We start from the raw sequence: 19,983 nt of genomic DNA on the forward strand, positions 1-19,983 counted from the left end.
TTCTTTTTCAGGTCCAATGAGACTCTCTCATGTGTCATTATATTTGTCATCGTCTATTACTCCATGATGTCAGGAGTGATCTGGTTTGTTATGCTGACATATGCTTGGCATACTTCCTTTAAAGCCCTGGGCACCACCCACCAGCCCCTCTCTGGAAGGACCTCTTACTTTCACCTAATCACATGGTCTATCCCCTTTGTGCTTACAGTGGCCATCCTTGCAGTGGCTCAGGTAACTTGATTCTGCTTACACATTCCTATAGTGTGCAGGTTTCCATACTCTACCTTGTATTGATGCTCATGCAGTTCAACGTCAGATGCACAATTTTGATCAGGGAGTCTCAACTATTTAGAGATAAAGCTGTTGAAGTCCTGTATTAATGTTGAGATTGTAACTGAAGGAATTTCTCTGTCGTGTTCCAACAGGTGGATGGAGACTCTGTGAGCGGGATCTGTTTTGTTGGATACAAGAACTATCGGTACAGAGCCGGCTTTGTCTTGGCTCCTATTGGAATAGTACTAGTTGTAGGAGGTTATTTCCTAATTAGAGGTGAGAAACGATTTGTTATAGGAAAACCTTCACAAACAAAATTACAGTACAAATATCTTACCTAATTCCAGTTTGACATATACAGTTTCTTTGCAGTCTGTCTATCAGTTGGATATGCCAATAGTAAGGTATGGGAGGGGGTAAGATCATGCTCAGCTATCGCATACTATATCTGTATACTACATTATAGTGGCACTGTCTCCTGGACTATAAAATACTCTGGACCTTAAATAGATCAAATTGCGCAAAAGGTGGATCAGCGCAACACCAGGCCGCCTCCGAATGGCCTCCATCAGAGATGCGCTGAGCCCCCCCAGGAACTACAAACGCACCTTGAACCCAAACAGAAGCTCTGCATATACACCAAAAGCATGGCTGTTAAGTGGGAGCAGCTGACCAAAAACGAATTAAATTAGTACATAGCAAGGAAATGAACAGCGCTACTTAAAAACAGGCAAGTGCCTACCTGCAAAAGAGTGCAAGCCCCACTTGTGGGATATAATACACACCGAGCATACACATGACCTGTCTACCACTGGAGGATGTTGGTTTCCTGTAACAGCTTGCATGCAACCTATTAAGTACTCGTCCCTCCCACTGCGAAGAAGTCAATCCTCCATGGGAGGGGCCTAACACTAACTAAATCCTAACCTATGTATATGCATAGCCTGGGTGCGGCTAATCAAGTGAAATTGAAAATTGCGCAAAAGGTGGATCAGCGCAACACCAGGCCGCCTCCGAATGGCCTCCATCAGAGATGCGCTGAGCCCCTCCAGGCACTACAAACGCACCTTGAACCCAAACAGAAGCTTTGCATATACACCAAAAGCATGGCTGTTAAGTGGGAGCATCCCCATGGAGGATTGACTTCTTCGCAGTGGGAGGGACGAGTACTTAATAGGTTGCATGCAAGTTGTTACAGGAAACCAGCATCCTCCAGTGGTAGACAGGTCATGTGTATGCTCGGTGAGTATTATATCCCACAAGTGGGGCTTGCACTCTTTTGCAGGTAGGCACTTGCCTGTTTTTAAGTAGCGCTGTTCATTTCCTTGCTATGTACTAATATAATTTGTTTTTGGTCAGCTGCTCCCACTTAACAGCCATGCTTTTGGTGTATATGCAGAGCTTCTGTTTGGGTTCAGGGTGCGTTTGTAGTTCCTGGGGGGGCTCAGCGCATCTCTGATGGAGGCCATTCGGAGGCGGCCTGGTGTTGCGCTGATCCACCTTTTGCGCAATTTTACTTGATTAGCCGCACCCAGGCTATGCATATACATAGGTTAGGATTTAGTTAGTGTTAGGCCCCTCCCATGGAGGATTGACTTCTTCGCAGTGGGAGGGACGAGTACTTAATAGGTTGCATGCAAGCTGTTACAGGAAACCAACATCCTCCAGTGGTAGACAGGTCATGTGTATGCTCGGTGTGTATTATATCCCACAAGTGGGGCTTGCACTCTTTTGCAGGTAGGCACTTGCCTGTTTTTAAGTAGCGCTGTTCACCTCCTTGCTATGTACTAATTTAATTCGTTTTTGGTCAGCTGCTCCCACTTAACAGCCATGCTTTTGGTGTATATGCAGAGCTTCTGTTTGGGTTCAAGGTGCATTTGTAGTTCCTGGGGGGGCTCAGCGCATCTCTGATGGAGGCCATTCGGAGGCGGCCTGGTGTTGCGCTGATCCACCTTTTGCGCAATTTTCAATTTTCGATTTTACTTGATTAGCCGCACCCAGGCTATGTATATATATAGGTTAGGATTCAGTTAGTGTTAGGCCCCTCCCATGGAGAATTGACTTCTTCGCAGTGGGAGGGACGAGTACTTAATAGGTTGCATGCAAGCTGTTACAGGAAACCAACATCCTCCAGTGGTAGACAGGTCATGTGTATGTTCTCTCTGTGTCTGTGTGGGTTTCCTCCGGGCACTCCGGTTTCCTCCAACATTCCAAAAACATACAGATAAGTTAATTGGCTCCCTCTAAAAATTGGCCCTAGACTACAGTACTTACGCTACATAATATAGACATATGGTAATGGTAGGGATTAGATTGTGAGCTCCTTTGAGGGACAGTTAGTGACAAGATATGTATATACTGTACAGCGCTGCGTAATATGTCGGCGCTATATAAATACTAAATAATAATAATAATAATAATAATGCTCGGTGTGTATTATATCCCACAAGTGGGGCTTGCACTCTTTTGCAGGTAGGCACTTGCCTGTTTTTAAGTAGCGCTGTTCATTTCCTTGCTATGTACTTAAATAGTGCAAGGCGACCCCGTTTTCCAACTGCATTTTTAAAGGGCTATCATATGTAGATACAAGTATGTATAGTATGTGGTCACATTCAAAAGGCTACTGTGAAAAATATTTGTCTAGAAGAGTATAGGCAGAGGCATGTTTACTAATACTTATGACAATCACTGAGTGATACTTACTGTTTCACATTTCTCTTACAGGTGTTATGACATTATTTTCAATCAAGAGCAATCACCCCGGGCTACTCAGCGAGAAGGCAGCCAGTAAAATCAATGAAACCATGCTGCGGCTAGGTAATCAATGCTTGTTCTCTTGCTGGGTAATTTAAAGAGCAACTTTAACCAAGGATTGCACTTCATCCTAATCAGTAGCTGCAGTGGCGGACACAGGCAGCAGTGGGCCCCTGTGCAAAATATCAATTGTGGGCCCCCCTGAGGCAAAAAATGGGCGTGGCGATAGGCAAAAATTGGGTGTGGATAGAACCTGCGGCGCTACGCGCCGCGGCAAAACATGGGCATGGCAATGACTGGATAAGGGCGGAGCTAACTGTAATTTAAAGTGATCCCGGGGTGAGAGTGATATGGAGGCTGCCATATTTATTTCCTTTTAAACAATACTAGTTGCCTGGCGGCCCTGCTGATCTATTTGGCTGCAGTAATAAACTGAATTACACCAGCAACAAGCATGCAGCTTAATCGTCTCAGTTCTGACAATATTGTCAGAAACCCCTGACCTGCTGCATGCTTGTTCAGGGTCTATGGTTGAAAGAATAAGAGGCAGAGGACCAGAACGGCAACCAGGCAACTGGTATTGCCTAAAAGGAGAGAAATATGGCAGCCTCAATATTATTCTCACCTCAGGTTCCCTTGAAAAGTGCAACGCAAAGACAGTGGGCCCAAGTTTTGGTGACCCTTTCCCCAGAAAATTCACATAATTGTGCAGGTTTTCTCAAGAAAATACACATAATGTGAGCAGATTTGCCCAGAAAATACATTCAATCATGTCGGCAGATTTGCCCAGAAAATACATTCAATCATGTCGGCAGATATGCCCAGAAAATCCATTCAATCATGTCGGCAGATATGCCCAGAAAATACGTGCAATGATGTCGGCAGATATGCCCAGAAAATACGTGCAATGATGTCGGCAGATATGCCCAGAAAATACGTGCAATGATGTCGGCAGATATGCCCAGAAAATACGTGCAATGATGTCGGCAGATATGCCCAGAAAATACGTGCAATGATGTCGGCAGATATGCCCAGAAAATACGTGCAATCATGTAGGCAGATATGCCCAGAAAATACGTGCAATCATGTCAGCAGATATGCCCAAAAAATACGTGCAATCATGTCGGCAGATATGCCCAGAAAATACGTGCAATCATGTCAGCAGATTTGCCCAGAAAATACGTGCAATCATGTCGGCAGATTTGCCCAGAAAACACATGCAATCATGTAGCAAATTTGCCCAGAACATACATGCAATCATGTGGCAGACCTGCCCAGAACATACACGCAATCATGTGGCAGACCTGCCCAGAACATACACCTGCTAAAATAAATAATAAAAAAAAACATTTACTCACCTGCAGCAGCAGACCTCCTGTCCCAGCCTCCATCCGGCGCGCAGCTCCCATGGGTGGTTGGGTGGATAGGTAGCCTGGTGGGTAGGTAGGTAGGCAGCCGGGTGGGTAGGTAGGTAGCCCGTAGCCGGGTGGGTAAGTAGCCTGGTGGGTGGCTGGGTAGCCGGGTGGGTGGGTAGCCTGGTGGGTGGCTGGGTAGGCGGGTGGGTAGGTAGCCTGGTGGATGAGTAGGTGGGTGGTTAGGTAGCTGGGTGGGTGGGTAGGTAGCCTGGTGGGTCTTTAGGTAGGTAGCCTGGTGGGTTGGTAGGTAGCCGGGTGGGTAGGTAGGTAGGTAGCCTGGTGGGTGTGTAGGTAGCCAGGTGGGTGGTTAGGTAGCCGGGTGGGTGGTTAGGTAGCCGGGTAGGTAGCCGGGTGGGTGGTTAGGTAGCCGAGTAGGTAGCCGGGTGGGTGGTTAGGTAGTCGGGTAGGTAGACAGGTGGGTGGTTAGGTAGCCGGGTGGTTAGGTAGCCGGGTGGGTGGTTAGGTATCCGGGTGGGTAGGTAGGTGGGTGGGTAGGTAGCCGGGTAGGTAGCCGGGTGGGTGTGTAGGTGTCCGGGTGGGTAGGTAGCCGGGTGGGTGGGTAGGTAGCCGGGTAGGTAGGTAGCCGGCAGGGTGGTTAGGTAGCCGGGTGGGTAGCTAGGTAGCCGGGTGGGTAGGTAGCCGGGTGGGTGGTTAGGTAGCCGGGTGGGTAGGTAGGTAGCCGGGTGGGTGGTTAGGTAGCCGGGTGGGTAGGTAGGTAGCCAGGTGGGTGTGTAGGTATCCGGGTGGGTAGGTAGCCGGGTGGGTGGGTAGGTAGCCGGCAGGGTGGTTAGATAGCCGGGTGGGGAAGGTAGCCGGGTGAGTGGGTAAGGTAGCTGGGTGGGTAGCTATCCGGGTGGGGGGCCCGACTCCTATCCTCCCTCACTCACCTCGGGGCCCCCCTCCCGGTATGCGCGGCGGCCGGCGGGAGAGCAGAAAATACAGGAAGTCTCCGGCCAGGGCTGCAGCAGACGCTAGAGGCAGCTGCCGCTTGGTCTCCGATATGTCTCCAAGTTGGAGACATATCGGAGACCAAGCGGCAGCTGCCTCTAGCGTCTGCTGCAGCCCCGGCTGGAGACTTCCTGTATTTTCCGCTCTCCCGCCGCATGAGGGGGGGGGGCCCGAGGTGAGGGGGAGGGGCCCGAGGTGAGGGGGGAGGAAAGGAGTCGGGGCCCCCCAGGTTAAAAAAATTAAAAGCAAAATAAAAAAAAAAACCTGCAATACTTAATGGGCCCCTGAAGCAGCGGAACTTCAGGGGCCCTCGTGCGGCGGCACGGCCTGCACGGCCGTATGTCCGCCACTGAGTAGCTGATACCCCTTTTCCCATGACACATTTTTCCCTTTTTTCAAATAGAGCATCTGGGAGGTATGTGTGGCTGATATTGTGTTGAAACCCCTGCCACGGTGTGATGTCATGACCTTGGTTTGCTGTCTTGTTGCATTGTAGGGAAATAATGTCTGTTTCCAACTGCCAACCAAGCAATATCTCCCTCTGTGCATAAAACCCTCAGTCAGGGCTCGTTCACACCTAGGGCGTTTTTGCCCTTTTTTCAAGCGCCGGTGATTTTGAGAATCACCCTAAAAAGCTTGTGCAATGATTCCCTATGAGAGTGTTCACATCTGAGGGGTTTGTTTCCGCTTAGCAAAGCACTGCCTGTACCATTTTCTGAGCTTTTTTGCTCAATGGAAGGTATAGGGAAATCACTTTATATAGGGAATTCCTCAGCGCTTTTAAGAATAAATACATTGTATTTATTCTTTTCTGGGTCAAAGAGTTCACTTCCTCACTTGCGCCAGAAAATGAAAAAACAACTCGCTCTGCAAAAGCGCTTTAAAAAGCGCTTTATACAAAATTACAGCACACAGCAAAGCGCCGGGAGGATAAAACAAAAACGCGCAAAAAATTCAAAAATCGCTGCCATCAGCATTGAACATTCCGCAAACATCACCTGGCAGAACTAAAGAGCACCACCAGTGATATATTTCATAAAGTAAATCAGGAAGAAGAAAGATTTTACATTGGGCAAACACTGACTAAATAATTTATAAATGAATATTGTAAAAAAAAACAAGCAATTTTATTCATTACTTATTTTCACTACAGTTCCTCTAAATCATCTTATGCACAAGCTTTGTTTTTATAGGGATAGCAGGTATGATGTTCCAAATGGGTCTCATTGGCTATCTTTCCTTATCTATTTCTGATAAGATTATTGGGAAATGCAAATTCTGAAGCGTGTTAACCTGGGTACACACGGTACAATTTTCCATCAGATCGACAGAACTATTAGATAATTTCCGATAGGTCAGAGCGGATTGCGATCGATTTTGGGTACTTATCAACACAAAATCGAACACAAAATCTATTTTGTGGAAACAATTTGGACATCTACACACAATGCAATTTCTTATCAGATCACCGGTTGATCTGATGAAAATTTGTACCGTGTGTATGAGGCTTAAAGAGACTCTGAAGTCTCGTTTTTCAATTGCTATTCTCATATAATCCCCTTCAGCGTGAATGCCTCACTTAAATCGCCGCATCCCCATGGCAGATGGGTGATATATTACTGAGAAAACTACCTGCAAAGTTCCACGACTATGCAGGTCGCAGATCATGCTGAGCTTTGAGCTGTAGCTTAGCCTCTCTGCAATCAATCTCCACGGGTCTCCGCCTCCTCCCCGCCCCTCTCAGTGAAAGAAGACCTAGAGGGGCGGGAGGAGGCGGCGATCAGCAGAGATTAATTGCGGAGGAGGCAGAGCTACAGCTCAAAGCTCTGCCTCTTCTAGGAAGTAAAGCCCTGCGAGCCAGGGAGCTTTGCAGGACTATCTCAAACTAAAAAATCAACCATCTGCTGCGGGGATGCAGCGATTCAAGTGAGGCATTCATACTGAAGAGGATTTTATGAGAAAAGTAGGTAAAAAAAGAGACTTCAGGGTCTCTTTAAGGCTGCTGTAATGGAATTTTAACAACATGGAGCCAAATATGATGCTTTCCCTGAATATTTTATTTAGCAAATTACAAGTTATGTTGTTGCTGTTGTTGATTTGGTAACTATTTAAAAATACGCCTGTATTTCCTCCTTTTCTTTGGTGCAGGAATATTTGGAGTCTTAGCATTCGGTTTTGTACTCCTCACCTTCACCTGTCATTTCTATGACTTTTTTCACCAGGCAGAGTGGGAGAGAAGCTTCCGAGAATATGTCCTGTGAGTATTACAAGCTAAGAGTTGGACTTTCACCATCTACAATATACCATGGCCCATATACAATTCATTTTTTTCTCCTGATTTTTCTCCTAGGCGATATTTTCTAAATTTGACAACAAAATACCGTTAAAAAAAACAGCAAGCAAGAAAATACAGGTAGTCCCTGAAATACAAACTACCTGCCACTAAGAACGTCATTTTTTCAAATAGGTCTTATAGTTTTTGAGAAAATCAATTTCAAACAAATTAAAAGAAAAATGTTTTTTAAACTCAAACTCACTAAAATGACATTTTGCTGTGGTACACTATAATATATAGAGAGTTCAAAGTTCTGCATTAATATTTTACACATTTTAAAGCAAACCTGTGATCGAGCCCTGGATAAAGGGGGACAGAAGGAGGCACAAAGGGATCAGAGGTGGTACAGAGGGACACAGTGGAAGCACAAGGGAGAGGTGGCCCAGATGGAGACACTGAAGGAACAGGGACAGAGGTGACACAGTGGGGGGCAAAGGTGGCACAGGGGGAAAATAAAGGCAGAGGGGTACATGGGGGCACAGAGGAGGTACAGGGGACAGAGATGGCTCAATGTGTTAACCGGGACTACCTGTACTCAAAATAATTTCTTTAGTACATTTTCACCTACCGTGTGGTGCAGATTATTATTTTAAAGAGAGGAGGAAAAAAACAATCTTCTAGGAGAAAACTCTGGAGAAAAAGTTATTTGCATATGGGCCCAAATGTTTTTCCTATGAATGACAGAGGAAAATAGAGTCCCTAAGTGATTTGATTACAAACACATATCAAGCTTATAATCACTAATGTGATGTGAATTAAAGAAATGAACAAAATAACAATTAGATGTATAGCACATTTAGAATCATAACAAGCAACACTACTAGAATACAAGCCTTTCCACTCGCATTTGTTGTTAACAGGCTGCAAAGGACTTACGTCACAATGTCATGAGATTCAGTCATGCAGAGCCCATATTGGGCCTGAATTCAATTTTTCTCCAAAGTTTCTCCCAGGACATAAGTTTTCATCTTCTGTTTGAAATAACATTTCAGCACTCTGCAATTAAAAAGGTACCAAGAAGCAGGTGAAAAAGTATTGTCAAAAATATTTTTGCTGGCGGCGTACAAGGCATTTTATTGATAGGAAGTAAAAAATATTACCTAGGAGAAAACTTGGAGAAAAAGTGAATCAGGCCCATTGGGCATGATTTACAAAGCTTTTTCACCTGTTTTTCTCTGTTTTCACCTTTTGGCCCATATGCAATTAACTTTTTCTCCTGAGTTTTCTCCTTGGAGATACTTTTTCATCTTCTATTTAAAATAACTTTCAGCACTTAAAACAATATTTTGAGTATTTTCTTGCTCGCTGGTAAATGAAAGTGCATTTTATTGACAAGCTTAAAAATATCACCTAGGAGAAAACTCAGGTGAAAACGTGAATTGCATATGGCCCTTTCTATGTTACATTTTTAAGCTCCCAAAGAGCAAAAATATAATATAATTAAGGTAAGAAAAGTAATATTGAAACAAAGTTAATCAGGAACAACTTACTTTAAGTGATTATTTTGCTTGTAAATGTGCTGAAACGTTATTTTTATCAATTAGGTGATAAGTCATTTATGAGAAGTTTTGTGAATAGAGCCCATTGACTCTTACAATAGGAAACGGGGAAAAATACATCTTAGTGGTCAGAGTTCTGTTTAAACATTGTACAGCTCTGTAAAAAATATCTTAAATCCTCTGCATTTTACTTTTGCTTTCTTTCAGGTGTGAGGCCAATGTTACTATTGCATCTCAGAACAACAAGCCTGCCCCAGAGTGTGAAATCAAGAACAAGCCCAGCCTTCTGGTGGAAAAGATTAACCTCTTTGCCATGTTTGGCACTGGCATATCTATGAGTACATGGGTGTGGACCAAAGCAACCATTATCATCTGGAAGAGAGCCTGGTGCAGGTGAGACAAGGAGATGAAAAACTGAGCGTCTCCCATGGGCTTTTTCATAAAAATTGCAATGGACAACCTATTATTAGTGTGTGATAATAACGACACAGTACTCAAGTCATGTTCAAGCCTGAAGTGGAAATTTACAGCTGAAGAATAATTATGACTTGAAAACTTTGTACAGACAATTAAGTTCTGTCACCTAAAATGATAATTCCTGGTAGTTTCTTGTGATAGTCCACTGTTTATACATAATTTCCTTTTCTTCTATAGGGCAATGCATAAAGTGCAGAGGCTTCGCCATTGTAAAAAACTTTGACGTATAAATGAACTATAACTAAAATACATTGGGCCTCATCCAATCCACGTTTTCTCCCAAGTTTTTTCTCTTAGGAGATATTGTTTCATATTTTGTTTAAAATAACTTTTCAAAAAAAAAGTACTGTCAAAATTATTCTGAGTATTTTCTTGCTTGCTGGTAGCTTAAAAGGCATTTTATTTATAATGTGAAAAATATCACCTAAGAGAAAACAGTGAATTGGATCGGGTCCAAAGTAATTTAGTTATAGTTCATTTATACTTCATCAGGCTCATTTTATACTAGCATAAATATTGTCCCTTGTTTTGAGCTTTTGTGTATAATTTTATATAACTTTCTCTCTGTCTTTACCAGCGCTAAATTATTACCAAATGAGATTCAGTTTTTGAATAAAATAGAAGTTTTCGACATTCGCTTTCCTGTGTGGTCCACGAACCATGTGACCTAGAAGTAAGACAGATTTTGCAGATCTCTAAACTTAGCTTATTTGCAAACTTCTGGCTTGTAAACATACCTATGGCTCTGGATACTACAGAGCCTTTCAGGTCCTTAGTCTGTCCTGTCGTTCCTGTGCTGTCCCCGGTTGAAGTTACTTATTCTTCTAGGTCTTCAGGCACTCTTCAGGCTGCCTTTGGAATTACTAATTTCTCCCGATTAGTTCCAAAGACGAGAGCATCTGTATTACGCATAAGCAAGCCCAGACCCATGGATGTGGAGTAGAGATTAGCTCATCTTTGGAACTTTTCAGGGACACAAGTAGTTCTGAAAGCTGCTCGAGGAATACCGGAAAACATTTCAACCTAGCAGGTCAAATAGCTTCAACGGCTGAGGAAAGACGGGTCGGAGCAAGGACCGGGAAGGGTCTATGGTATCCAGAGCCTTCCCCCTACTTAGGTATGTATCAAACTTAACCTAACTGTGAGGTGTTAGTTTTTGTTTGGGTCCTTGCTGAGATTCCTCCTACCCTGTTCCCCTTCCTGTCTGGGGGTTCGATTCCACTAGGGGCGATTCAGAGCAATTCCCAGCATGCAGATTTGGACAGGAAATCGGTGCCTATTGCAATCAATAGGCTGCTTCCAAATTTGCATACGGGAAAAAAACCAGATGGTCGGCAATATTTTTTCGCTTCAGGCATGTGAATCTCCAGAGCTATACGTGGCATGGCTAGAGGGATTGGGATGCGCACTTGCATTGGAATAAAAGGAAAATGAGCCCTTATGTTGCTGAGAACATGACATGAGTGAATCTCTCCAACACTTAGGCCTCTTTCACATGGTTAGCTGAAGGCGATGCTCATGCAGAGGCGGCCATTGCATTAAATCACATCTGAGTTTGGCCATAATTGAACTTACACGTGGCATACATGATGTCCTTTTTTGCTGTCAAATTCTGACTTGTGGGGCTACAAACGCTCCCACTTTACTGTATTTAATAGCACCTGGGAAGGTGCTCAGTGGCCATCAGATGGGAGACCAACAAAGGCAGTAATATACAACTAGTAAATATTATAACATTACACTAAAATGTTTTTATTACTCTTGTGATTTACACACTTTCTGATACTTTATTGGGAACAGGAAGTAAAGGAAGTTTCTAACAGAGACAATTCTGACAGAGATTCTAACCCTTCTTCACTGTCCAAAGTGGAAAAAAAAATGTTGTGACCAGAATTCAAAAGCAATATTTATATATGATCTATTATTTATATACTGTCTAGTCTGTTAGTATAATTTTATACCTATGATTAACAGAATTTTAGGTCGCAGTGATGATGAACCAAAGAGAATCAAGAAAAGTAAAATGATTGCAAAGGCATTTTCCAAACGGAAGGAGCTGCTGAACAACCCTGAAAAGGAGCTGTCCTTTAGCCTGCACACAGTGTCCCATGAAGGACCAGTCGGTATGTATAAATAAAGAGCTTTTCCACTCTACATTGGAAAAATTTCCTACCGTATATACTCACGTATGAACCATGCTGAGTATTGGTGGACCCCCCAACTTTTGCCCCACAAAAACCTAATAATGTGTGACCCGCTTATAAGCCGAAACCTCAATGTCTCCTCAAGCTTCTCCTTGTGTATGTGATAAAGAGTTCCCACTGGAAGTGTGCTTGTTATTTATAGTTACCACTCCTTGTTCCTGGCACTCGTCTCCCTGTCCTTGCAGCTCTGTACTCATCACTAGAGATCCAGGCTGCACCGTATTCTTGTTCCAGGCAGTCATCTTCCCATCTCCCTTGCAGCTCTGTACTCGCCGCTGACGTCTGACGTACAGAGTCTTAGGGGAAACGGAAAGATGGCTGCCCAGAACAAGAAGACAGTAAAGCCAGAACCCCTAGCAGGGGGAGATGCATGGGAGAGGGGAAGATGGCTGCCAGGGATGAGGAGAGGTAACTATAGATACAGGCACGGGTCCAATGTGTACACTGTATATTGGGTCCCACATATGACTCGCATATAAGCTGACACTTTTTTGGTCCCAAAAATGTGTTGTTGTTTTTTTTATGCGAATGTATACGGTATGCTTAATCCATACTGCTCATCTAAGCTTTGAGGTGCCAAGTCCACCATTACATGCAATGGATACTGTACAATTGTAGGAATTTATAATATTGCAGAAGGGCCAAGCTCGTGTTGGAATGTGAAGAACTCTGCAGCAGTATGAGGTCATTGTTTTTAGATTCAATGAGCACAGTAGTAAAGCAATGTACTCATTAGAGCTTGGCATCGTGAAACATGAGGATTATGTGGGTCTTGTTGCCAATTTCCTTTTAGAATATGCTTCTTGTTTGGCTGTTGTGCTGATCCTCTGCTGCTGAGCCACTGACCCAGACTCATCTGGCCGTGATGCAGACACTAGTAAAGTAAAAAGATCAGCATGGCATCCTTAAAAAGGAAAAAGAGGGATTCCTCTCTATTTCACTCCTTTCAAGTTGTATGTTGGACTGCTAGTAATATCCTGTGGAATTACCTTAATTACATGATTGCAGTCACCATGTTTATTCCCTATTTTCCCAGCTGGACTCAACTTTGACATTAATGAACCATCAGCTGATATGTCTTCAGCATGGGCACAGCATGTCACGAAGATGGTCGCCAGGAGAGGAGCCATTTTACCTCAGGATGTTACTGTAACTCCCGTGGCAACTCCAGGTGACAAATATAAACACTTCATATGCAAAACAAATAACATGTGGATAATGTAGATATGGACAAGCATGTGTACTGAAGTAAATGTTTATTGTGACTGTATAGGCTGGTGTCCCTATGAGAGCTAAGCCACCCCTTACACTTTTTAGTCTATTTTAATAATAGTTTGTCTTACCACATGATAAATATCTGGAAGAGAATAGAAGCTACTGTAGAAGTGGAGAGGGAAGGGTGATTTTTTTTTTTCAATTTAACTACCGGATATACTCACATATAAGCTGACCCGTGTAAAAGCCGAGGTACCCACTTTTCCCTCAGAAACCAGGAAAAAGTGATTGACTCGCATATAATCCCCCTCCCCGATATAACCCCTTTACACAGTAGCCAGATGTTCCCCCAGTACAAGTCAGTCCCCCTCCCCATAGCCAGATGTGCCCCAGGATCATACAGCTGTGTCTCAAGAAGCCACTGTAACGATCGGTGTCAGCACACAAAGAGAATCTGATTATTGGTGATCTGCAGTATCACCAACAATACAGATATATACCCGATTATTGATGATCTGCAGAATCCCCGATAATCCAAGTATGACTAACCTCTGGACACCTATATAGTGTGAGTGTTTGGTGCAACAGTAATGACTTTGAGTGAGACCACCCGAGGAGCAGGTGGTCTTTGGCAGTATGGGCGATACTGCCTTCTGAGAAGTGCAAAAACCTTCCAGCAGCCTGAGACCTCCAAAGGGGTGGAGTCCCAGGCTGAAAGTAGGAAGTACCTGTGAGTGAGTGACACCTGAAAGGTGGATGTCACTAGCAGGTCTGGAGACTATCTCTTAAAGGAGAGAGATAGCTCTCAAGGTCGGGCAAGCCAGGTCGGCAACACACAGACACACAAGGTACAGAGACAGAAGGCTGATTCGGTATCCAAAGGCAGGCAGGGTTGGCAACAGATAATCAGATATGCGTAGGTACCGAATCAGAAAGCAGAGGGATAGTCAGAAAAGCAATAGGTCATAACAGATATCAAACAATGCCTAGTCTTGGATGTGAGGTCTGTGGTCTCTACACCCTGGAACTAGTCTGGAGTATAATATGATGGTACACAGTATCCCTAGTCTTGGGTGTGAGGTCCGTGGTCTCGACACCCTGGAACTAGTCTGAAGTATAACAGAATGATAACACAAAGTCCCTAATCTTAGGTGTGAGGTCCGTGGTCTCGACACCCTGGAACTAGTCTGAAGTATAACACAATGATAACACCAAGTCCCTAATCTTGGGTGTGAGGTCCGTGGTCTCGACACCCTGGAACTAGTCTGAAGTATAACACAATGATAACAGAAGTAATCTGGCTCAGTGTGAATTCCCAGGTCCTCCTGGTTCTAACACACTGTAGAATCTGACTAAGGTCTGAGTGCTTCCACGTAAGTGTTCGCAATGGCAGACAACCTGAGACTGACCAGCAGTAACTATGTATAGAGCGGCGCTTTCCGGCGCCACCCATCAATGATCAACCAATAGTCACTAGCTCTGAGGTCAGCTGACCGACCTGGTCAGCTAATCCCTCCTTGGTTGTCATAAAGGTTCTGCCTCTCAGCGCGCGTATTCCTTAATCTGTGTGAACTTACAGTCCCAGCCACACCAGACGCACGCTGCTGCGTGCAAACCGCCGCGCTGGACGCGGAATCAGCCGCCTTGCTGTCAGTACACGCGGCGGCTTTTCCGCGTTCTATTACAGCCACTAGATGGCATCATAGATATGAGACACTGCGATTGCCACATAGGAAGAATCCCCGATCATTGCACCGCTGACACGTTGCTTGCACGCTCAGCTCCACAAGCCAGGGGGCACAGGTAGTCAAGAGCAGCACACTCTGCACACCATGTTGCAGGGGATGGAGGGCACTGACAGCAACAATTTGATGCAACAACCCACTTATCAAAAATGTTAAACAATGGTGGAGAAGTAACTACGTAGTATTGTATTTTTTATTTACAATGCTGTGAGTGCAATATGGTCAAATATTTTTTGTAGTTCAACCAGGATAATTTGATTCCTGCGTGGAACACCTGAATTACTAGAAGTTTTATCTTAGAGCACACTCACCTCCAGCATTGACCAGAAACACCACGATAGATTTACTAGTTTGACTAACATTGTTGTTTGAATTTGGGACCTTGTGGTTCAGAACCCTAACACCCTCTTTCAGCACCGAATAGCAGGAATGGGTACATTTGATTTAACGCAGATACTTCCTGCTTTCAAGCTGGAAGGACGAAGTATCAGAGAAGGAGGAAGTATGGGGGTTAAATGAAATGCACCCCATTCTGCTGTTTAGTGCTAAGTGCGGGTTGTCGTGTTTCAAACCACCAGGGCCCATATGCAATTCACTTTTTCACCTGAGTTTTCTCCTAGGAGATAATTTTTCATCTTCAATTTAAAGCAGTTTTCCAGTACTTTTTAACTAAGTATTTTCTCGTTTTCTGGTGACTTAAAAAGCATTTTATTGACAAGTTTAAAAATATCACCTTGGAGAAAACTAAGGTGAAAAAGTGAATTGCATATGGGCCCAGGTCTCAAATTTTAACAACATCACTAAGTCTGACACAATTTTATAATTAGTTTCCTGATAATGACCAGAAATTGAAAATGTATTTGTGAGAAGTAAACCCTTCTTCCATGTATCTTCTCACAATGGCCTAATTATTTTTTTAGATTCTGGAACCTCAGACCAAACCCCAGATTTTCTTAAATGCTAATGAAATGCACCCTATTCTGCTGTTCTGTGCTGGGAGCGGGTTGTCGTGTTTCAGACCACCAGGTCTCACATTTTAAAAACATCACTAAGTCTGACACAATTTTATAATTAGTTTCCTGATAATGACCAGAAATTGAAAATGTATTTGTGAGAAGTAAACCCTTCTGACATGTATCTTCTCACAATGGCCTAATTATTTTTTTAGATTCTGGAACCTCAAACCAAACCCAAGATTTTCTTAAATGCTAGGAATTTGTATTAAATGTGTGTTATTGTATTGGATAATAAAAATATAAATCTTCTTTAGTTATAGCTAAGCCTTGGTCTTTCTCCTAGGTCAGACATTTTTTATGTTGTTTTGTGATATGTGAAATAAAAATGTAAGCGTTCTCACCACCACTGCAATGATATACAGTATGGAGTTGGGGATTCCCAGTCTTCCATTGGGGACATCTACTCCGCTAACAGCAGGCAACTGTGATATTTCCCTTTGGTAGAATGTCCTCTAACTTCATGCCATGTTTTTGGACAGGTAGTGAAAGAAGAATATCTTAAACCAAAAAAAAAAACAGACAACAGTAAAAATCTTACAAAGAAAATACTTTTACGAGCTGTGTACATTTACACAAGCTCGTTTTCTCAAAACATTGAGTATGAAAATATTCTGTGTTTTTTGAAAAAAAAACTGCTTCTGTCAGCAGAGAGCTCTGCCACATTGCATTAGGTGGGATAGTCATCACCTACAGAGCCAGCCTTTCCATACTCTCATCTCTGAACTGGGGAGAACAGAGTGTGATATAAACCTCCCATGTTTCCAAACACTGTACTTGATCTTCCTTTACCTTCTTACTTTTTCTATAACATTTTGGTTTAATTTGGTTTCCCTAGTTCCTCCAGAAGAAAGAGAAGCCATGTGGCTGGCAGAGGCAGACAACCCCTATGGACTGGAGAAGAAAATTAAGAAGAAGAAAAGGAGAAAGAAGAAAGAGGTCAGACCAATTGATGAAAATACTGGTATGAAAAATTACCCTGTACGGGCTTCAACAGCAGTACCTCGTCTACCAAAGCTTCCAGTTAAGCCAGGTCTAGTGACCAGAACAGTGGAACTGCAGGAGTCTGAAGAGGCCCTACCAGGATCCTGCAGAGAATATAGAAGATGGCCACCTTTAAACGGAGGATTATACCAAGTGGGAAATATGGATGACCACCTTGGATACAAAAGATACACCCATACCAATCATATTTCTCACCCTTACGCCCCTGATGAACTTCCTCTAGCTGAACAGAGTGGTGCTCAGTATATGCCTTATCCAAGGCGTGATGGTGTATTCCAGTATTCCAATGGGAACCTTCCATCATATTCCATAAGACATGGTCATTGCAATGAAAGAACTCAAAGCAGAAGAGTAGAAATCCCCCCAATTCACTCCAGAGCAAACCTCATGGATGCAGAACTCATGGATACCGATTCAGATTTCTAGCAATAGAACAGGCACTTTATATACTCCTGCTGGGTTTACTTAGGCTACAGTTACCAGTGACAATCCCGATCTTATGGATCCCCGCTGTATTGTATTAATGGCAATTTCTCAAACGGAGACACGTAGAATTGTGAAGTCTTGCCAAGGGACTATTTCCTGCAAATAATTGTTATTTAACTGCCAATTTTGGACAAACTGAACCAGAAGTATGAAATTACACGTGCTGTGCTTGAGTTGAGGAGAAAGTGCAGAAAGTCTGTTTACTGTTCATTCATAATGCAGCTATACAGTGGAGAGTTTACCACAGTAGCACCTACTTTGCCTTATATGATGGACATTATTCTGCCGATGTGCCGAATATTTACTGTGTATATGACAGCTAACTGCTGATCTCAGTGAGCATGGTGCATATACAAGAATTGTTATCTAGGCTGAGATGAATTTTGTGTTCTAGTATCTGTTTAGTGATACAACTTAATTGCAAAAAACATGGCATGTCTGTTCTTCTGATACCAACTGCAGCCTTTCAATTAGTTATTAAATCTGACAGTGTGGACATGGTTAGCCTGGTCACGTTCAGATCTGATTGTACAAAAAAATCAGTGTAGAAACCAGTGGAATTGGAATTTTTAGTCAACTTATGTCATATGTTTTATATTGCAACAATCTGCAATACAAGTATCTCAGTTGGTACTTGCTTGTTGGGAATAAGCAGGATTTTGTATCATTTTCATCACATTGGTACATTCAGTGAAACCTTGGATTGAGAGTAACTTTGTCTAAAGGTGGCCACACACCATACAATTTTTTAAATATCTGTTCAATTTAAGAATTGCAATCAATTTTTCTGACAGATTGTAACATTTAAAAAATCTGACCAATGTACCACACACCTATGTTCAATTTTTTCCTCAATTATGATGAAAATGATTGGAAACTCAGAGAAAATTGCTAGGGTGTGTATATTAATAAATTAGCAATCCAACACACACCATACAATCTTTAGTAGAAAGATACAATCTTTAGTAGAAATTGAAGAGAAATATCTGGCATTCCAGATCGATTTAAATCGAAAAAAACGGGAAATCCGATCGGATTTTTAAGTCGAATGAAAAAAAAAGCTTTCGATTTTTTCGAGAGATACGATCGTTTTTATCGAATTACTGTAAAATCAGATCATTTTATTGTATCGTGTGTGGCCACCTTAAGAGTGCTTTGCAAGACAAGCAAAAATTTTAATGAACTCTGCCGACAAACGATCATTCCCCAATCTATCTTTCAGCATTGTGTTTAGTGGGACGCAAATGTTCATGCGAACGCTTGTTTAAACCAAATTATTTTTTTGCTAATGTCCATTGATTTAATCTGTATATTATACAATCGTTCCTGATGTGATCCATCAAGACGGTCTTTCAAAATAAACGATCGTCGCTGTTCGTTGGCCGTCTTTATCCGTTGTTTACTGAATTTTTGTTAAAATTCATGAAACATGAGGAACGAACAATCTTGCGGTGGGTATGAACCTTAAGATTATGGTTCTCCTTTGACATTGCAGGATTGTACTTGATTGTACTTAATCTGAGTGTAGGGACTGTACAATGCAACAGGTCCATGAAATCCTCAAAAGTAGGCAAAAGCAACTGTCATTAAATAAGTTCCTTGTTAAAGCGGTATCGTCACCATAAAAATCAAATTTCAACAGCAACTGGTCTGAGTGTATTAAGTGATAAAGATGCCAAGCCTGCATTCAAAACTTTCAAAACTTTTTCTGCTGTTATGATTTGGAGTTATCACATACTTAAGGAACACTGGCCCTTTAGTAGTCGTGCCAAAGAATTGCATGCTGGGGGTTCTTTTTATCTATAATCTATTCCTCCTCTTCCCTTTATTTCCCTGCCAGCTTCTTATCTGAAACCTAATCCCCTACTCACTTGTGTTTACAAGCAAGGCTGAGGTGACTCAGCGATTGGAGGAGACAAGAAAAAAAGTAAAGGGCAGAAATGACATCACGAGTTAGCCTTAAAGAGACTCTGTAACAACAAAAACCTCCCCTGGGGGGTACTCACCTCGGGTGGGGGAAGCCTCCGGATCCTAATGAGGCTTCCCACGCCGTCCTCTGTCCCACGGGGGTCTCGCCGCAGCCCTCCGAACAGCCGGCGACTGTGCCGACTGTCAGTTCAATATTTACCTTTGCTGGCTCCAGCGGGGGCGCTGTGGCGACTTTCGGCACGGAAATAGACGGAAATACCCGATCTCCGTCGGGTCCGCTCTACTGCGCAGGCGCCGGAAACTTGCGCCTGCGCAGTAGAGCAGACCCGACGGCGATCGGGTATTTCCGCCTACTTCGGCGCCGAGAGGCATCAGAGCGCCTGCGCAGGAGCCAGGAAGGTAAATATTGCATCACGGCTGTACGGAGGGCTACAGCGAGACCCCCGAGGGACGCAGGACGGCGTGGGAAGCCTCATTAGGATCCTGAGGCTTCCCCCACCCGAGGTGAGTACCCCCCAGGGGCCGTTTTGTCGTTACAGTTCCTCTTTAACTGTGGGCAAAAGACATGGCCCCCCACCAGGAACAGAATTCTTGTAATTTACTATATAACATTCACTGAAATCAAAACGTGGACAGTATAATACATGTGTTATGTAAGTAGATCAAGTATTTATCTACTTATATA

At 43.3% G+C, this 19,983-nt stretch overlaps 1 protein-coding gene across 1 annotated transcript in view; it reads left to right on the forward strand.

Annotated features, from left to right (window-relative positions):
- The window catches only part of SMO (smoothened, frizzled class receptor), a 40,996-nt gene extending 21,656 nt beyond the window's left edge, over positions 1-19,340 (forward strand). The window contains exons 5-12 of the mRNA XM_068272627.1: positions 12-231; positions 426-549; positions 2,998-3,090; positions 7,539-7,647; positions 9,432-9,617; positions 11,676-11,824; positions 12,942-13,076; positions 16,717-19,340. Of these exons, the coding sequence (XP_068128728.1) occupies positions 12-231; positions 426-549; positions 2,998-3,090; positions 7,539-7,647; positions 9,432-9,617; positions 11,676-11,824; positions 12,942-13,076; positions 16,717-17,309 (1,609 nt within the window). The 3' untranslated portion in view covers positions 17,310-19,340. The remainder of the gene's footprint in view (positions 1-11; positions 232-425; positions 550-2,997; positions 3,091-7,538; positions 7,648-9,431; positions 9,618-11,675; positions 11,825-12,941; positions 13,077-16,716) is intronic.
- The last annotated feature ends 643 nt before the right edge of the window (positions 19,341-19,983 follow it).

Source organism: Hyperolius riggenbachi, chromosome 3 (genome assembly GCF_040937935.1).
Source record: "Hyperolius riggenbachi isolate aHypRig1 chromosome 3, aHypRig1.pri, whole genome shotgun sequence".
NCBI lineage: Eukaryota > Metazoa > Chordata > Amphibia > Anura > Hyperoliidae > Hyperolius > Hyperolius riggenbachi.